The 19,414-nt window shown below is 49.1% G+C and overlaps 1 protein-coding gene across 1 annotated transcript in view; it reads right to left on the bottom strand.

The window, feature by feature from the left end:
- CSMD2 (CUB and Sushi multiple domains 2) overlaps nucleotides 1-19,414 on the bottom strand; it is a 689,054-nt gene that overhangs the window by 5,104 nt on the left and 664,536 nt on the right. Inside the window, exons 58-68 of the mRNA XM_070786891.1 lie at nucleotides 17,197-17,373; nucleotides 15,634-15,813; nucleotides 15,090-15,263; nucleotides 12,380-12,553; nucleotides 11,989-12,062; nucleotides 8,829-8,940; nucleotides 8,090-8,269; nucleotides 7,119-7,184; nucleotides 5,681-5,842; nucleotides 3,761-3,873; nucleotides 1,338-1,425 (exon numbers count right to left, since the gene is read on the bottom strand). Of these exons, the coding sequence (XP_070642992.1) occupies nucleotides 1,338-1,425; nucleotides 3,761-3,873; nucleotides 5,681-5,842; nucleotides 7,119-7,184; nucleotides 8,090-8,269; nucleotides 8,829-8,940; nucleotides 11,989-12,062; nucleotides 12,380-12,553; nucleotides 15,090-15,263; nucleotides 15,634-15,813; nucleotides 17,197-17,373 (1,500 nt within the window). The remainder of the gene's footprint in view (nucleotides 1-1,337; nucleotides 1,426-3,760; nucleotides 3,874-5,680; nucleotides 5,843-7,118; nucleotides 7,185-8,089; nucleotides 8,270-8,828; nucleotides 8,941-11,988; nucleotides 12,063-12,379; nucleotides 12,554-15,089; nucleotides 15,264-15,633; nucleotides 15,814-17,196; nucleotides 17,374-19,414) is intronic.

Raw genomic sequence — 19,414 nt, 5'->3', positions numbered from 1 at the left:
AGTGGCCACTGCTGGGAATCGGGGTGCGGCTTGGGGTGCTGCCCAGGGCTGCCTTCCCCCCAAACTGGGCCATCCCCCGGAGATGTCCACACCTGCTGGTTAGGCCTGGGGAAGCCAGTCTGCTAGAGAATCTGAAACTGCGCCCCAGAGCCTTGAAAGAGCACAGCCCCTTGGACGTTTTCAAGCTTCTTTTGGCCATAGAAGCCTGTTATCATGTGAAACCTTCCGAGGAAGCCAATATATAAGGCAGATGCAGGTGGACCCACTCTGGAGGGTGGGAGAGGGGGGAGGGGGTGCTCAGGGCCTCCCCCTCCTCCCCGCTCCCCCTCTCTGACTGGGAGGCCTCAGAAGACCACTGTGCGAGTGCCCCACCGAATGAGGGGGCTGAGGCTCCCTCGGAGAGAGGAAGGGTCTGCTCCGGCTTCATCAGTGGTGCAGTCAGAGCGAGAACTCGGTCTCCTGGGTCTCTCCAGCATATGAGGGGTCTGGGGGACAACCCTCAAGTCTTCACAAGGCCGCAGTATAAAAGGCGAGAGCTTTCACTCCTGCAGCTAAGAGGGCAGAGCTCCTCCTCCAGGGGAGGAGCGGGGTGGAGTGGGAGCCAAAGGGAAGCAGGTTTCTGCTGAAGACCAGGAGGAGCTCTCTGAAGATCAGAGCTGAAAACACTGCAGCACCTTGGCAGATAGGGGTCCCGGAGACTGGAGTGTCAGCATCCTGAGGGGGTATAGAGCTGACCCTCAAGCACTGGGGGCTGCCTCCTGTCTCCCCCTGCACCGCTTCCCAGAAGCCAGGACCCCTCGCCCCACTAGAGGCTCTGGGTCTAGGCCAGTCTCTGGGGTGAGGATGCTTGACACTTATGACGTGTGCTGCAGGGTAAAGATGCCGGGGAGGAAGCAGGGAAGGATGCCTCCTTGACACTCAATATTCTCATCTGTAAAACGGGGACAGGGAAACCACCCTTCCAGGGCTGAGATGCCCCTGTGAGCCCCACGTGGTCATAATGCTCGGGGTGGGCTCAGCAATGCTTCAGGGCTGGCCAGGTAGTGTTGAAGGGGGGGCACATCTGAGACCTGGTGTCCCTGAAGCTGGGGGCTCTCAACTCCAGGGCTGAGCAGGAAATGGTTTGGCCATGGTTGCCTGTATCATGTACTGTGCTTGTTTCTGAGGAGATATGTCACAGCTTTTATCAAAATCTCAAAGATATCCCTGACCCTAGAGAGGCTAAGAACCCCACCCCCTGGACTGCTAAACTTCACCCATCCCCTGCCGTCCATGCCAACACACACATTTCCCCACCACACGCTCGAGCTCACACTCCAGGGACAGATGGTAGTTACCAAGTCTTTGAAAGCCGAACTGCCCGAAGCCTTGGCCCTTGACAGAGCCTTGGTAGACGAAGGTGCCTCCAGAGGACTCCGAGGAGACCTGTGAGGGTGGGCGCAGAGAGGGTAATCCCGTTTATTAACACACATATGCACATTCGTGTGGCTCCTCACATTCCACCTACACAAACCCTGGAGGTGTGCCAGGAGCCAGAGCTCCTGCCAGCCAGGCCGGAGCTATGCCCACAGGTACCCGCTGCCAAACATGCTGGCTGGCGACACCCGCCCCTTGTCACCCCCGCAGACATCGGCTCTCTGCCCACACCCAGGTGAGGGCGAGGCGCTGGGGAGGGGGCAGGGCTCCAACTGATTGTAGGAAGGAGGGAGATATTTTTACTTCTACTGGTCCAATCACTGCATCTGTTGGTGCCTCAGTTTCTCATTTTAAAAAGGGAACAATAACAGTCCCTATGTCACAGGGTTGCTGTGAGATTGATATGAGTCAATATAGATAAAATGCTTAGAACACTTAATAGGCTCTGCTGCTGCTGCTGCTAAGTTGCTTCAGTCGTGTCCGACTCTGTGTGATCCCAGAGATGGCAGCCCACCAGCCTCCCCCATCCCTGGGATTTTCCAGGCAAGAACACTGGAGTGGGTTGCCATTTCCTTCTCCAATGCATGAAAGTGAAAGTGAAAGTGAAGTCGCTCAGTCATGTCCGACTCTTTGCGACCCCATGGACTGCGGCCCACCAGGCTCCTAGGCTCTAGATGTGTGTTAGCTATTTTATTGTGCAAAAAAAAAAAAAAGAGTTTTAGAACACTGTGGAACAAACCAAACCATGATGAAAACTTACTTAGCAGACTGAACATACTTTGGGGAGTTCATCCCTATTCTAATAAGCTATTAATTTTGGAGGTGGGTAGCTGGGGACATAACTGCTTCTGGCTCCCTCTGCACTTGCTTCTGTGAGGTTTGTGTCCCGGACACAGACATGCAAACTCTGAGGATGTTTGTCTTACTGGCGTCCCTTCTGACTCCCGCTCCATCCCCAGGTGCAGCCCTCTGTCCACTGCGCTCCAGGCTGACCTCCCCTCCTGTCCCCCAAGATACAGCCTGGGTGACACAGAAGTGGGTCCAGTGGTTGGCTGTCATCCCAGGCAGCTGCTCTGGCGGTTCCTGGCCCTCCAGAACACCCCTGACATCTAGTCCCTGGCCTGCACTCCAGCTTCCAAGTTTGACCCTTGTTCTCTTGCCTCTGGCTGCCCTCCTCGCAGTGTGGGGGAGTCTCTTGTCTTGGCACGGCAGCTGGACCGCTACTGTTAAAGCCAGCCAGGACAAGGATACCCAAGGGCATCCACTGAACACTCTCGAGAATCCCCAGGAACTACCCCTATGTGCCAGCTCCTGGAGAGGCCACTCGCTTCTCCTTTAGTGTTTATCAGCAAAGTCACTCGACCCTCAGCCCTCTACCAGCTGGTCTTGGCCATGAGGATGCCCCCTGACTCAGCTCTCTGTTTCTCTGGCCTCATGACCTCCTCCTCCTTCCCGCCCTTGCCCTTCTAGCTTCAGTAACCCAAGGCAGGGAAGCTGACGGAGTGACGGGTGACTGCTCCACACCCCTGCCTGTTAAACTGAAAGGTCTGGGCAGAGAAGTATCCCCGCAGACCTGGATTCCACCTGAAGAAGGCCTGTGCAAGAAACAAGTCTTTCCCATAAGGGGATTTGAGGAGCCGCCTCCTTTCCCCAGGTCCTGGTGACTCAAGCTGTGCTGAATCACCCTCAAGGGTGTGAAGATCCTTAAGTGTGCGAAGACGCTCAGTGTGTGCCTGGGACTCACCACCTTCTCCCAGCTCCCACCACCACCTCGTGACCTTCAACCTGCTTGACTTTACTCTTGGGCTGCCAACCTCCCATTTCTTCTGTTCTTTTCCTTTTTCATCTTTGGCCACTTTTTTAAACAAAAAAACTTATTTTGTATTGGGGTGTAGCCGATTAACAACGCTGTGAGAGTTTCAGGTGGACAGCAAAGGGACTCAGCCAGACATATACATGCATCCATTCTGCCCTAAACTCCCCTCCCATCCAGGCTGCCACACAACATTGAGCAGAGTTCCCTGTGCTCTACAGTAGGTCCTTGTGGGTTATAATTCTGTTTTCTGCTCACACTTAAGAATCTACTGTGTCTCACTCAGATACACCAACCTCTAGACTCAGCCTCCTGGCCCTTTTTATGTTTTCCTGCGTTCACTTCACTAGCAGATGGGGACTCCCTTGGTCCCAGTCCTGGCCCCATAGAAGCCCTCCTCCCAAATCTCCATGTCGATCCTAAGAGTTTCCACCCACTTCGTCTCCCTCCTTCCGGCCAGTGACATGGGAATCAGTTACAGGGCAAGGACACAGGGAGGTCAAGGCCTGAGTGAGGTTCTGCTGAACTTACATGCCCATCTAAAGCCCAGTGATCATCTTTGAACTTATTCACAAAGATCTCCACAGGCCCTGTAATCTGGTAAACTTGAAGGAGGAGATGGAAATCTTCTTTCTTATAAATTCCTGGGAAAAGAAAGTGCAGAGGGTACACTTGAAAGATCTGGTAAATTTTCAAAACCCAAGTCTGTGGGTATGTGGGTGTGAGTGTCCGAGTAGGATTTTTTAAAATTTACTTATTTTTGGCCGTGCTGGGTTTTCGCTGCTTCTTGGGCTTTCCTCTAGTTGCTGTGAGTGGGGGCCACTCTCTGGTTGCTGAGCATGGGCTTCTCACTGCAGTGGCTTCTCTTGCAGCAGAGCATGGACTCTTGGTGCCCAGGCTTCACCAAGCCTGTGGTTTGGTTCCCAGGCTCTAGAGCACAGGCTTAATAGTTGTGGCACATGGGCTTAATTGCTCTGCGGCATTTGAGATCTTCCTGGAGCAGGGATCAAAGGTGTGTTCCTGTGTTGGCGGGTGGATTCTTTACCACTGAGCCACCAGGGAAGCCCCTGAGCAGGACTTCATGTGTAGATTTTGCTGTAAACATCCCATGTATAACTGTAGTTAGGTAAGTGTAGTGTGGCCTGTGAGTCTGTGTAGGCTGAAATGTGAGGCTGTGCAAGAATGTGCGTATGCGTGCTAATAAAGAACTGGATTACTGGTCTGTGGTTGTGTTCCTGTTTAGACATGCATGCTTGAGAATACAGGGAATAGGGTGTTGTATATGTTAAGGGTCAGTTAACACATGGCGTGCTTATGATTCAGCGGGTGCAGGGAACACACGAGGGCACGTGTACCAGAGCGTGTGGGTGCATTTAGGACTGTGTTTTAGAGCAGCTGAGTGCATATGAACATTAGTTGTGTTCGCGTGTGCACGCATGAGTGAGTGGTTGTAACCGCACGCAGGGCTGTGTATCCACATGTACTCATGCTTCCATCCATCTACCCCTCTATTCAACAAACGTTTGCTTTCCAAGATATTTAGTTTTTTTGATTGTATAAAATTTGAATATTGGGGAAATTTTGGCAAATGCAGAGATGCATGAAGAAAGAAAATTCATTCCTGGTCTCATTTCTGAGAAATAACCACTGTTAACACTTTGGTATAATTACTTTCAATTTTCTTTCTTATGAATATATTTTTTTTCCTTTAAAAACTGGAGTCACATTTTACATGCATTATAGTGGATGTACTTTCTCCCAAATTGGCATAATATTTTATCCAGCAGACATACTATAATTAATGTATCCATTTCTTTTGAGACAATTTTCTATTCCCAGGTGTTATGTTATGCAATTAGCCCATTCTTTTTTCAGAAATGTTTGGTTCCCTCTATAACTATTTCTTATGATAAAAATTCTTAGCAGTGTAATTGACGGGTCCACTCATTTTCCTGGGTCTTGATACAAATTGCCAAATTATTTTGTTCAACTACACTATTTCATACTTTGACCAGAGTACTACCTTCACTGGACTAGCACCAATATTTACGGCTTAAAAAAAGTGGAATAAGCAGAAAGTGACATTTTCCACTTCTTTTGATTATTGCTAAAACTATTTTTCCATTTGTTTATTAACTGTACTTTGGCTTCTGGGAGTTATCTGCCTCTATTTTTGGTTCGGTTTTTAGGGATATCTGTCTCTTTTTTCTTTATTCGTAAGAGTTTTTTTATTTTTTCCCTACTTTCCATTTACTAATGTTTGTCATCTAACCATTTCCCTGTAGTCGGTGGTGCTTTTACCATGTAAACAAAGATGAATAGACATTTCCTCTTCCCCTGCCTACCAGACCTATCTGAACCTTGCAGGACAGCACAAGGAAGTGGCATTTGAGCGTGTGCCCATCACCCTTACCATCTGGCAGGTTTTCCCGTGGGTGGCTTGCACCTTACCAGACAAGTGCAGCTCCACGCCGCTGTGGTCAACCATGGTGGCGTTGACCTTGCTGTTGATGACCTGGAAGCCAGTCACCCTGAGCATGGCTGGCTGCTTCTTCCCCTGGTACTCATAGGCCCCTTTCCATAGGGAATTCTTGGCGAAAACGTCCCCAGGAACTAGAGGAGTTAAGAAACAGACGTGAGACGGACTTTCACACGTGCTGGCAGAACTGAGGCCACCTGATGACTGACCACAGCTCACTCCCTTAGACTGTCTTCCCCAATGTCTAACACGCGGCGGGCAGGGGGCTGGAGTGCTCTGAGCTCCTTGTGATGTTCTGTGTCTCAGAGCGGATGGATGGGTGGAGGGAAAGAGAGGGAGAGAGAAAGTGGATGGCGAAAAAGGAAAAAATCAAAGTGTGTGTGAGAGAGAGAGGGAGAGAGGAAGGGAGAGAGAAAGAGGGAGTGAATATACTAGAAGAGAGAAGGAGAAAAAACAAGAGGGAAGGGGATGAAAAGATGGAGAAAGGGAAAAAGAGAGGAGAGAAAACCAACGTTAGTATTAAGCTGTAGATAGGAACATGGGCAGAGGCAGTCAGGCAGATACGGACTCTCACCTTGGCCTCTCCCTTATCGATCGTTTGACCATGTGCAAGAGCCTCCACTTCCTCACCTGTGCAGGCCACACCTGTAGTTCTGTAAATGGGGGCCATCCCACTTACCTCATCAGGGGTTAAATGATTGTTAAATCATAAAAGCATAAAATGAATGACAGCTCCTAAAACTGCTATTTATCCTTATAATAATTTTCTAAGGAGAGTATCATGAATCCTATTTTAACGAAAGGTCAACTGAAGCTCAAGAGGTGAAGGTTATTTGTCCAAGGACACAGCTGGTCAGTGACCAAAATGGAACTTGAATTGAGCTTGATGCCAAATCTAATCTTTTTTTGTATAACACACACACTAATATGGTAAATAAAAGAATATGGTTCAAAAAAGGATATAAGTCTAGAATAATTCTGCATTAGTCAGGCCACACCTGTAGTTCTGTGCCCGTTCTGGACACCACACTTGGAAAGACACAACACCTGTCTTAAAAACATAGCCCTTTCCAGCAAGCTCCCTGAGCAGGACCTGTGTCTGTATGGCCACACACTGCCTGGACCTGTGCCAGCAGGGGTTGGGGCAGTCTGTGGCTCCAGAGCTTGACGCTCCGACATGTTTCTAGAAGGCTTTGGTCCTTCTTCTGGATGAGTTTTCTGTTTCCCGCAAGCTTACTTCCTCCTGAGGTCCGCCTGGGGTTGGGAGGTAGATGGGGAACTCTGCTGGGCCCTGCAGATTGTTTCCATGCCTTTCCACTGAGTACTCAGAAGCTCATGTGCATGTTCCTGGGTAACTAGATGAAGGAAGCAACACCAGTTTCTTGAGCCAAAGCCCTAGACTAGACATACCAGAAGCTTGGGTGAGTGGAGGCTCCCGGGCAGTGTTGATGGGTCTCCCACTGGGCCGGACCTCTGCTGGGGAAAGAGAAGGGAAGGAGACAGGTTCAGCCTCTAGTCTCTGCTCTATTAGAAAAATAAAGGCCACCTCACCGACATTAGGTCAATGGGTTCTTTGAAATCTTGGACTTATCCTCTCAGACCAGGTGGTGGACTACTTTGATGATGCTAGGGACCCCTCTCAGAATGATACGAAGAGTTGGGGATTTCCCTGGTAGTCCACTGGTAAGACTCCACGCTTCCAATGTAGGAGGCCTGGGTTTGATCCCTGGTTGGGGAACTAGATTCCACATGCTGCAACCAAGAGTTCAAACGAATGAAGAACAGGAGGAGGGAGGTCTGGGACTTCTTGGTAACCCTGAGGGATTGGTGAGTGGGTGCTGTTTTATCAAGGTTATGATATGCATATATGCATAATGCACTATTCCAGTTTAGTGGAACATAGAGTTTTTCTCTGTCTGATGATTAAGTATAACCCTTAAGTAAGTAAGTGTTAGTCGCCCAGTCATGCCCGACTCTTTGCAACCCAATGGACTGCAGCCCACCAGGCTCTTCTGTCTGTGAGATTTTCCAGGCAAGGATACTGGATTTACTTCTTCAGGGGATCTTCCAGACCCAGGGATCGAACCCAGATCTCCTGCACTGCAGGCAGATTCGTTACCGACTGAGCTACAAGGGAAGCTATACCTAACACCTGGGGGAGTGTTCAAGCTCAGGTAGAAAGATAAAACGGGGTGGCTTCACTATGAGCTCTTTAGATTGCTCTGATTTCATCTCCTAGACTCCACATCTCAGAAAATCAGAAGCAGATTTTCCAGCCTCTGGAAGTAACACTTCTTTCTTTTCTTTGGCCCTCTCACTCCAGCTCAGCTGTCCCCTTTGGCCTCCCACCCTGGAGAGGTTCACCGAGGGGGCACACGCACCCAGGCAGATGGGTGGTTTGCCTGTCCAGCTGCCATCTGCTTTGCAGGTACGGTGCTCGGAGCCACCCTTGAGGGAGAAGCCTTCCTGGCAGGAATAGATGAGCGTGTAGCCCATGGAGGGCAGGTCCAGCGCCCCGACGTTGGCATGACTTGGTGTCTCTGGCTGCTTGCAGTGATGGGCTGGATGAGAGGGAAGACATTGCTGGGCAGGGGGAGATTGGGGTCTCCAGGAGGCCTCTCCCCCATGCCCCTGTTTCTCGATGGAACAGCCCCATCCTTTCCCTTATGGGCCCCTTTCATGGCCAGCATCCCCTCCCACACCCCACCCCAGCCTTGATGTCTATGCAAGTGGTCAAGACGGAGATGATGTGGATAATGACTCAGCTGACCCTGAGGGAATCTAGGCACTTTTCCTGAGGGAAAGGGAATAATTACAGTCAAAAGCCCGAAATTTCCATCCTGAGGGTGGGCCTTGTCACTGTTGGTATCTACAGCCATGGGAAAGTTCTTTCTTTTTCTTTGCTAAGGCATAGGAATTGCCTTCGAATACCAGAAAGGCATTTGTGAAGAAATATCTTCTGGGGGTGGGGGGACCCAAGGGATCAGGACTACAAAGAGACCACTACGGTCCCAATGAGAAGCTGTGAGCCCCCTGTCACTCAGAGCATTCAAGCACATCCTGGAGGCCCAGGTCGGGGAGGCTATGAGCTGCTGAGAGGAGTTATCTGGGAGCACTCACGGACACAGTCGGGCGGGGTTCCGCTCCAGGTCAGGTTGGGGAGGCACGTCCTGGAGGTGGAGCCCTGGAGCAGGTAACCTTTCTGACAACGGAAGAGCACGGTGCTTCCAACCTGTGGCGGGATGGAGGGTCCCAGGATCACCTTCTGTCCAGTGATGCTTCACACCCATCCCTCGACTGCTTACTTCCCCACCACCCTACTGCTACCCACCCTTCTGCTTCTCTGCCTGATTACATCTTACTTATCCCTTGAGGCAGCTTACATTATGCCTCTTCCACAAGGCTTCCCCCAACTCCCTGGGCCAGGTCAACGCTCTTGTGGGGTATAACTCAGTCTGCTACAATGGACCGAGTACCTGACTCAGAATCAGAAGACTCTGGCTGTGAGCTCTGGCGTCCACTGGCTGCACGAAACTCTCTACATCTCAGCCCCTCTGGAGCAGACTTGGGATGAACAGCCCCCCCACAACTATAGTGGAATGTTGTGACGCACAAATGTGGGGGTGGGTTTGGAAGCATTTTCTAATATGTGAAGAACTGTAGGAAGTAGAATATTACTGTGCATGTCTCTTCCCTCCATGAATGTATAAATTCTTTTCAGGACATGTCCCCTATAGAATCTAGAGCTGTGCTTTGTAACTATCTCATGAGCAGAATTGCCACCCTCCCTGTCATTTCTCCCCCTGCTTCACCCTCACCCTCCACTAGCCCCTCACTGTCTGATTTGATATTCCCCGCAACCACCAGCTCCATCTCTCATTTCCAATCCATGGGGCACAATGCTGCCAGCTCAGCTTCCTAAAGTGCATCTCGGACCACACTGCTTTCCAGCTCAAAACCCTCACATGTCTCTATGATGCCCGGGAGCAAATCAAACTCAAGGTGAAACTTAACTTCCACGGCCTGCCTCCGTGCCCGCTTTTGTATTTCATCACCTTATTCAACAAATGGCACCTCTCTACACCCAGCTGGGCAAATAAAAACCCTCGGGTCGTTGCTGATTCCTCCCTTCCCTTCAGCCCCTCCATCCAATCCATCAATAAGTCTTCTTGGCTCTACCGACAAAATGCCTCCTGATCCCTTTGACTCTCTCTAGGTCCACTATGCACTCTGTGTCCACTGTCGCTACCCCGCTCAGCTCAGTCCCACTCTCGTCATTCTCTCGAGACGCTGAAGTACTGTCCTTTCTAAGTTCTTCCGTTCCTAACCCCTAATACCTCAGGGTTCTGAGTGGTAGTTCAAATGATGGATCACATTAAGTCCCTTTTAAATGGTTTCCCGTGACATGGAGAATAAAATCCAAAATGCTTATCATGGTCTCAAGGCCTGACCTGACCCAGTTCACGCCCTTCTCTTTTTAAAATTTATTAGGTGATATTTGGTGCGTAAGAAGAATATATGGCAAATATATAGACCTGAATCATCACAATAAAATGGACACTTTAAGTGGAGCCCACTACTCAACTTACGGGCTAGAACAGCATCAATAAGGTTGTAACTATCTACATGTTCCTTCTCTGTCATGTTGCTCGGCTCCCTCAGTGATAACCAATCTCTTCAATTTTGTGTTTTTCATTTCCTTGCATCGTTAAAAAGTAATTCTATCACATACGTGCATGCGTGCATGCTAAGTCTCTTCAGTCGCGTCCAACACTGTGACCCCAAGGACCGTAGCCCACCAGGCTCCTCTGTCCATGAGATTCTCCCAGCAAGAAGACTGAAGCGGGTTGCCATGTCTTCCTCCAGGGGATCTTTCCAACCCAGGGATTGAACCCGTGTCTCTTGCCTCTCCTGCATCGGCAGGTGGGTTCTTTACCACTAGCGCTATCTGGGAAGCCCGCTATCACACATGCGAACATATATATCTAAACAGAGTCAGTCTTTCTTGGTTTCAATATTCCTTGAAATAGTATCCTTTGACATTCAGTACTCTGTTTCTGAGATTCATCTGTGTTGTGTGGCAATATAGTTCCTTCCTTCTCACTGCTGAGTGATGAACCACCCTGTAACCACATCATGGTTTTCCTCATCTCCTGGTAACATGTATGAGAGTGTCTCCGGGGTTGGTTTCTATGACTGGGACCTCCGGGTCACAGGATGTGTGAATATTTAACTTCACAGGGCAGTGCCAAGTGAAGTGAAGGAGGTTTTCAGACCCAGGCTAGCACTTGGGCTTCATGTCCTTCTCCTCTCTCGTTAGCCTCTGGACCTGCTGGTGGGCCTGCTTTCTAGTCCTGTAACCTGCGCTGGCCGCCGACTCTGCCAGGTATGCCCGTCCTTCTCACCAAGGGCACCACAGTCCAAGTTCAGGAAACCTCTCCCCTCACTATACTTCCTAAAACAGCACCCCCACTTCCCCGCCACAGCGTATCGAGCCACGAGTAGTGCTGGCTGGTTGAAGAAATGATCTTGCTTATTTATCGTCACCAGCCCTTAGAGGCACTTGGCTTGTTTTGTTCTCACTGTATTCCTAGTGCCTAGAATAGTTTACGGCATGGACAAAGTCCATGTTGAACATGGACTAAGTGAATAAATGCCACTGCATGGCTAGATCCTGACCTGCCATTTCCGGTGTGGTCTCTGATATTCCCCTGGGCACATCGGGGGCTCCTGTTCATTGTCCTGCCTTGAACATACCCCCTCCTTTCCTGCTTCCTTCTGCTCAGAGGGGCCCATCCAGGTCCAAATCCTTTCCTTTTGAAGCTCCCTCTGAGAAGTGTCCCTGGAGCCTGTATCTGACAGGGATGGGTCTCCCACGTGGCACCTGCTTGCTCCGACTGCTGGGTCTGGGCCCCATAGGGTATGGCTTCCCTGGGGACAGGAGGTCTACCTGTCTCACTGTGAACGCCCTGTGCCCATCACACGGGGCTACTGAGCAGTGTCTATGGAGCTACACGTGAATCCTGCTCTTCCACACCAGCTTCTCTGATTGGTGGAAACACCTGCCCATTTCTGTGGGTGGGCGGTGGGGAGAGGGGCTGCCATGCAGCATGGCTTAAAGAGACAGGCTGCTTTCTCTCTTCAGGTTCCCATGTCTCATCCCCCACCCCCCCACCCCCCCACCAGTGCTGTCCTGAGGAAGGCCCCTGGGTCCTCTGAGACTGACAGTGACCGGAAGGGACAGGAGGCACACAGACCTGAGCTTGGTGGACCTCGTTACCTGGTAGCCTTGGGAGTTGTTCTGTATCCCGAACTGCGGCACGCCGGGGTCCACACATGTGGTCAGTGTGGGGTCTGGATTGCAAAAACAAAGAGACAGACCACGGTCACAGAAACCTCTGTGGTCCCTGCACACCCCGAGAAACAGACATGAGAAAGGGGATGGAGGCATGTCCCAGTGGCCCTGCCTTTTGGACTCTCCTCTCGAGTCATCCCCTGGCTGACTGTGATTCCCGGCAGCATGTGAACGCTGGCTACTTCACATCCTGTTTTAAGGAGCTTGGAGGAGCATTTGCTCTGTTTTGCAGATGAGACAGGGAAGAAAATCCATCATCTTGGGCCCTCAAGAAGGATGTCCGCCAGCAGGGACACCCTGCTCCCGGTCACCTCACCTATGCAGCTGGGCTGAGTGCCACTCCATGTCCCATCTGACTGGCAGAACCTCCGTGGAGAGCCCACCAGCACCAGAGGGGGCTGGCAGGAGAAGGAGACAGACGATCTGTAGGAGAATCCCCGGTCCTCTCTCCTGCCTCGGGCTGGGACGCCAGGGTCTCCGCAGAACACCGCTGGGGAGGTGGGGGAGAGAGGCAGGTCCAAGTCGCTGTCTAGAGCTCAGACTGCGTGCCCCCCTTTTCCGCCACCCACTCACTGGTCTTTGCACTGCTCTCCTCCTGGCTCCCCTTGAACTCTGGCTGTGGAGAAGCCCTGCATCAGCGCTGCACCTGCCTCAGTGCCGCTCTGGGGCTTTCTCTCCTTTCCAGATTCAAATGCTTATTAGTCATCATATCCACGTAAAGGAGTAACATTACAGGAAGTTCAGACCACCGAGTGAAAATAAACTATCACCGACTACCCAAAACGGTTTTGCATTTTTGTGCCCCTTCCCTTCTAGTGTTTGTCCAGCCGTATGGAAACACGTGTGTGCCTGCAAACCCAGTGTCCAGGTGCTGTTGACTTTGCTTTGTTCACTTGCTATTCTGTCAACATATCCTGTTTTTATGACATTATGATCACTTACCGGCTACATAAATCTGCAATGAGATACTGTACAAAGTGATTATAGCTGATCGCAACTCTCTTCTTAGGCATTTTATATTATTATAAAGTTACATGTGGCTTTTGTTTAACTTGTATTATTTTCTTAGGCGAATTCTCTAGGAGTGAACTTATTATCTTTAAAGGTTTGAGTGTGTTTGCAGCTTTTGACCTGTATTGCCGAATGTCCTTCCAAAGACTGTGCACTTACCCTACAGTAAGCAGGGTCTAAGAGTGTCCATTTCATCTGGATCAGCAGAGAGGATCTTAAAAAACTGACTATGGAAGTCAAAGTTCTCTGTCAAAGTTCCCTAAGACATCACTTCAAGCCTGAGGAACATTCTTTGTGCTATGCGTGTGTGTGTATGTGTGTGTGTACACAGAGTCAAGAGGTTGGAAATCAGATGCAAAAATCAAATGGAAGCCTGGTCCTGGAATCTGGGGAGCCTGGATGGACCAATCAGAAGTCCATGAAAGGCTGAGCTGATCAAAAGTCCCCACATTCAGGAAGCAGCAACTCTTGGATGACAAAGAAAGGGCAGCTCAGTTCTGCTAAGAAGCACTGTGATGCCAAGTAAAATCTTAGCTTAGATATCTTAAAATCTTAGACATCTTTTAAAATTTCTCAGGTTGGTAAATATTAATAATATTGGCCAAATCAATTGTTTATGAGGGTGTGAGTCAAGAAATATTCTCATCAACTTCAGGTGGGAGTGTACATAGGAGTACTTTTTCTAGAAGACACTCTGGCAACATGTATCAAGAAGTATAGTGTGCTGGGTGGCCCAGCATCCTCACTCCTAGGGCTTCACCGCAAGGGTAAAGAAGTGTTCCTTTTGAAGCTGTTTATTGCAGAACTGTTTGTAACATGGTTAAACTGGAGAGATCCAAATTTATCACTGGTAGGTGAAGATTAAAATGGTGTGGCATCTATAATAGAGGAATTCTTTTTAAAACCATTAAAAAAGATGATGTATAGATTAGTACATATTGACAGAGCAAGGAGCTGATGGCCTGTCAGTGAATACAAGTTGTGAACAGCATGATTTATAGAAAATTGTGTATATACTGCTATACATGCAAAAATGCTTAGTGATAGTGTGGAAGTGTAATGACAAGCCTAACTGGTTATCTTTGGGAAGTGAGGGTTCAGATGATTATTTCATTCTTCTTTGTATCTTCAGATTTGGGACATTTTTAGAAATGATAACCATGACTCATTGTTTAAAAGCAATTCAGCTATTTCCCAAGAAAATGCAAGGTGTCCAGACTGAACCAGGAGACTTGCTATCCTCCTCATGTTTCCTGGAAGGAATGTCAAAGCCTAAAGGCTTAACCATAAACCTCATGCTGCCTTTCCTGGTCACGTTTTACTGGCCTTCATCTCTGCTGCAATTTCCCAAACTGAAGTAAAGTTTCAGAGGTCCCCAAACAGTGTCGTGGGTTATGTCGACAGTTTTCTGCAGCATTAGATAAATGCCGAGCAGAAAGAAAAAATAGGTCCTACCATCTGTCCAAAGCATGGGCACGGAGAAAACCTTCCAGAGCCCAATTATGGGGTAAGACATGAATAAATGACCTGGAATCTCCTTCTCTGGGGGATGTGGTAAGAAATGAGCCCTGGAAAGGACTTGGGGCTCTTCAAGACATAATCAGGGCAGGTAGATAAGAAATGATCCTCTCACTGGAAAATCACAAGTGTCCCAGGGCAGGGTCTCATCCTTGAAGTCAGGCATGTTTCTAGCACCGCCCCACCTGCCCACCTCCGACTCCATCTTTGGGTTCTATCCCATCCAGTTAACAGCTTTTCCAGTTAAGAAGCATCTCCCGTATCTGGTTTAATTTCCCTCCGCTGTGACGCCACCGAGTGACCGAAGCCAGGGCTCAATGAAGATACTCTCACATTCTTCCTTTAAGATCCCTTCCTTTCTTAATGGTGGTCTTTGACAAAGCTCCCTGATTTGGAGAGGGGAGCCTCATTCTAGGCCTTCCAGCAGCAGAGTTCTGAGCGGGGAAGGAGAGGAGCCAGCACATGGGTGCCCTGGAGGCCCCCTGTGAGTAACTTACGGAAACACTGAGGCAGCTCTCCGGTCCAGGACCCATTTCCCTCGCAGGTGAGTACTGCGGGCAGGGAGAGCTGGTACCCCTCCAGGCAGGCGTACGTCACGCTTGAGCCCCACATGAAGTCGGATCCCACCACTTTCCCGTTGGGGATGAGTTGAGGCGGCTTGCACATGATAGCTGGGGGAGACCAAGGTAGGCGGAGTGCTGGGGCTGCCCTGGGGAACCAGGGCTGCCGTCGGCACTGAGGCAACTGGCCTGCCGGGAGCCCGGGCTAAGTGAGAGCAATCAGGAGCCACCCCTCTTCCCTTGGGAGCTCGGTCTCGTTGCACCTTCCAACCACGCACTCTTTCCTGCACCCTGTCCTCCAGGTTCAAGGCCCAGGACCTTCCCACTGCCTCCCTGTAGATGTTCAGGGACCACTCCTCACCTCACACACCCCCAGATAAGACGTAAGGGCTCTGCTTCATCACCCCCTCCCTTCTGGGTATTCAAGGCTTTTGTACCTGCTCCAGCCCTGCGTCCACACATCTGTAGCCCCCAGACACACCTTTGCAGACGGGCTTGGTGCCATTCCACGTCCGGTCCTTGGTGCAGCTCAGCACGGACACCCTGTGCGACTCCATCGTGTAGCCAGGGACGCACTGGTAGGTGACAGTTCTGTTGTACCTGAAGTCACTGCCCAACCGGAGGCCGTTGGCTGGAACCCCAGGGTCGCCACAGTTTATGACTAGGGGGTGGAGACAGAGCCCCGTTCACTCCCAGCATAGACTCCTTCCTCCTTAGCATCCCAACACCATCCCGATCGCTCCCCACGTTTGGGAAGGAAAACTGTCAGAGAAGGGATGTCGCATCTCCCCCCAGGTTCCCAGTTGGGGTGCCGTTCATTCTAACTCCCCGTAGCCAAGTCTCCCTGCAAAGGCTGTCCTACACCCCTGTCCTTGCCGCACCATCCTTACACACCCCAGCAACTTGGGCTGGGAAACCCGTCTTGTTCATGTAAGGCCCACTCCTCTAAGAGAAATATTCAGGGGGCTCCCTTCGTAAATGAGGTTGGGGACCAGAGGGAGGGAGGTTTCCAGGTTGAAGAGCCTAAGATGTGTTGATGGACCACATGGTGGACCTAAGGTGTGTTGATAAGACAATTTGTCTGCTGGGAAGGGCCTCTTACTGACTGCCCTTCTGCCCAGGAGGCCTCCGTGGGCTCAGTGGACTAGGAGCAGGGCCTTGTGACTGATGCAGTGGTTATTCCTGTGTTACGGTTTCAAGTGAGGGTGGGGACTGGTGAGCTCTGACCTCGGAACAACAGTGAAGCTGACAGGGGATTTCAGATGGAGCCTGGATGCACAGCTAGGACTCTGAAAGGGAGAATGTTGTATAGGATTCCCTTTTATAATCACTTCCTTCCATCTGGGCCCCACAGCGATTTGCTTTTCAAGGAAAAGGGTCTAGAGCTGCTTTTAAGAGAAGCAAGAAAGAGGAGCCAGGCTGGGGTGGGGATGGATTGAAGGGAGAAACGCAGCTAACAAAGATGACAGATGGCAGCAGCTTTAAGGTAGATAGAGAATCAGGCTCAGCACTGGGGGTTTGCCCTAAAAGAGAAAAAGAAAGCCCCAGGAACTGGCTAGAGCCTGGAAAATAGCAATGACATATTTTGAAGCTTTCTTGAGCCTCATCTGTCTCATATGGGAAAGTAGAGCTAATAGTGGCTCAGCTGGTAAAGAATCTGCTTGCAGTGCGGGAGACCTGGGTTTGATTCCTAGGTTGGGAAGATCCCCTGGAGAAAGGAAAGGCTACTCACTCCAGTATTCTGGCCTGGAGAATCCCATGGACTATGTAGTCCATGGGGTCGCAAAGAGTTGGACACGACGGAGTGACTTTCACTTTCCTACTTTCACAGGGAGGGGATTGTGGTGAGCATCAAAAGATCCAAAAACAAAGCACTTTGCTCAGTGGCAGTCCCACAGAACGTGCTCAGTAAATGGAGGCGACTTGTATGATCCTCATTCAGGGTCAAGTCCCTCAACGCCAGCCAGTCTTCCCAATCTCTAGCAGACAGCCTTCTCCTCTGGCGTGGAGGAGCCCCACTGCCATGGAGCCCAGAGGCTCTCACCTGTGCACTCCGGATCACTGCCCGTCCAGGTGCCATTGACCGAGCAGTGCCGGCTAAGTAGGCCTGTGGCATAGTAGCCTTCCCGACACTCGTAGACGATGGAGCTGGAGAAAACCAGGCCGTCACTGAACAGGACTCTGGCATTGCTTGGAGTCCCAGGATTCCCGCAAGAGATCACTAGGAAGCCGAAAGAACACATTATTCATCAGAACAAGGGCAGGCATCCCCCGGGGTTAGTCTAAGTCCTGCCCAGAGTGGAGGCCACAGGTTACATCAGGAGCCTGTGATTGAAAGCATCCCTCTTGGGATGCTCCCGTGTCTGATCATCTTACCCTCAGAAGGGGGGCAGAGACCTGGAGGGATTTTTTTAAGATTTCTAAAAATTAAAGACCATGTCTGTTTTGTTATCACACCTAAAATTTTAAACGATTCCTTCATATCACCAAATAGCCAAGCAGTGCTTAGTTTTCCTCAAGACTCTGTCTGTATCTCTTTTTTAAGAGTTGATTTGTTTGAATCATGAAGGTCCATGCATGACATTTGATTGGCATGTCTCTAAGACTCTCTGAATCCAGAGGTTACTGGATTACCCTCTCCTATAATTTATCTGTCACAGAAATCAGGGCATTTAACTGGTAGAACTTCCCACTTCCTGGAGTTTACTAACGTGGAGAACGAGGCACTGTTCAGTATGCTCCTCTGTCATTACCACAGTCAAGTTCTACTTCTTGACAAAGGTACTTGGTACGTGGTTTTGTGTTTTTCTTATCACATCACATTAGAGGCACAGAATGTCTGGTTGCCTCCTTGTTAGTGATGCTGAGGATGCTCAGTGGGTCACGTCTGCCTGCCTTATCTGGCATTATTAAGCTCCTATTAGTTGCCATTTAATGGTTTCAATAGAAAGTAAATATAGTTGACCAGATTCATTAGGGGATAGAAATGGAAACTGGAGCCTATTATACAGAGTGAAGTAAGCCAGAAAGAAAAACACCAATACAGTATACTAATGCATATATATGGAATTTGGAAAGATGGTAATGATAACCCTGTATGCGAGACAGCAAAAGAGACACAGATATATAGAACAGTCTTTTGGACTCTGTGGCGAGGGGGGCGGGGATGATTTGGGAGAATGGCATTGAAACATGTATAATATCATATAAGAAACAAATCGCCAGTCCAGGTTCGATTTAGGATACAGGATGCTTGGGGCTGGTGCACTGGGATGACCCAGAGGGATGGTATGGGGAGGGAGGTGGGAGGGGGGTTCAGGATGGGAAACACGTGTACACCCGTGGCAGATGCATGTTGATGTATGGCAAAACCAATACAATATTGTAAAGTAATTAGCCTCCAATTAAAATAAATAAATTTAAATTAAAAAAAAGAAATGGTATAATTTTAATTCTATAATTCTTTTTAAATTAAAAAATTTAAAATTATTTTTTTAACTTTTTATTTTATATTGGAGTATAGTTGATTCTCAATGTTGTGAGAGTTTCAGGTGTAAAGCACAGTTATTCAGTTATTTATACACATGTATCTATTCGTTTTCAAGTTTTTTCCCACTTAGGTTGCCACATAATATTGAGCAGAGTTTCCTGTGCTATACAGTAGATCCCTGTTGATCAATTCCACAATTCTTTCTGCTTTAGCTCGGGTTCTTTAATAAAGAACTTGCCCATCATCAAATATTTGCTTACCCTGAAATAGAGTTCACACAGGAAGGTTGGACTAATGCTTGATTAAAAAAAAAAACATCATATATGAGGCTAATTAGTTGGTTCCCTAGCAAGCTCCAAAGGACAATCATTTAAATTCACAGATTTAAGTTTATTTGTTATGTTGCCTTCTGTTGTCACTTTTATTTTTATTGACATTCAAATTATTCCATCTCTGACTAATGGAAACCCTGTCAAGTTGGCTCCTGAGTTCCTCTGACATGACCCAGTTGTGTTTGGCAGATTCCTTGCTGGAGTGACAGAGTTTCCATGTTAATTTTGTGTGTTTCCTGCCCCAGTCCTGGAATCAGCCATTTCCCTAAACAGCTCTGGTTCCTTTTAATGGACAATGGGTTTAAAACCTACAGTCTGGGCATTAAGGGTACTCATTGCTATGGAGCTGGTCATTGATTCTAGACTTTTAGATTGGGAAAATAACTTTTCAAACTGAAAATACATTATGAGTTTATACTGATATTACAAAGCCAAGTTTA

Source organism: Bos indicus, chromosome 3 (genome assembly GCF_029378745.1).
Source record: "Bos indicus isolate NIAB-ARS_2022 breed Sahiwal x Tharparkar chromosome 3, NIAB-ARS_B.indTharparkar_mat_pri_1.0, whole genome shotgun sequence".
NCBI lineage: Eukaryota > Metazoa > Chordata > Mammalia > Artiodactyla > Bovidae > Bos > Bos indicus.
Note: the sequence above shows the minus strand (reverse complement) of the source record. Positions and strands in the feature narration are given on the sequence as shown.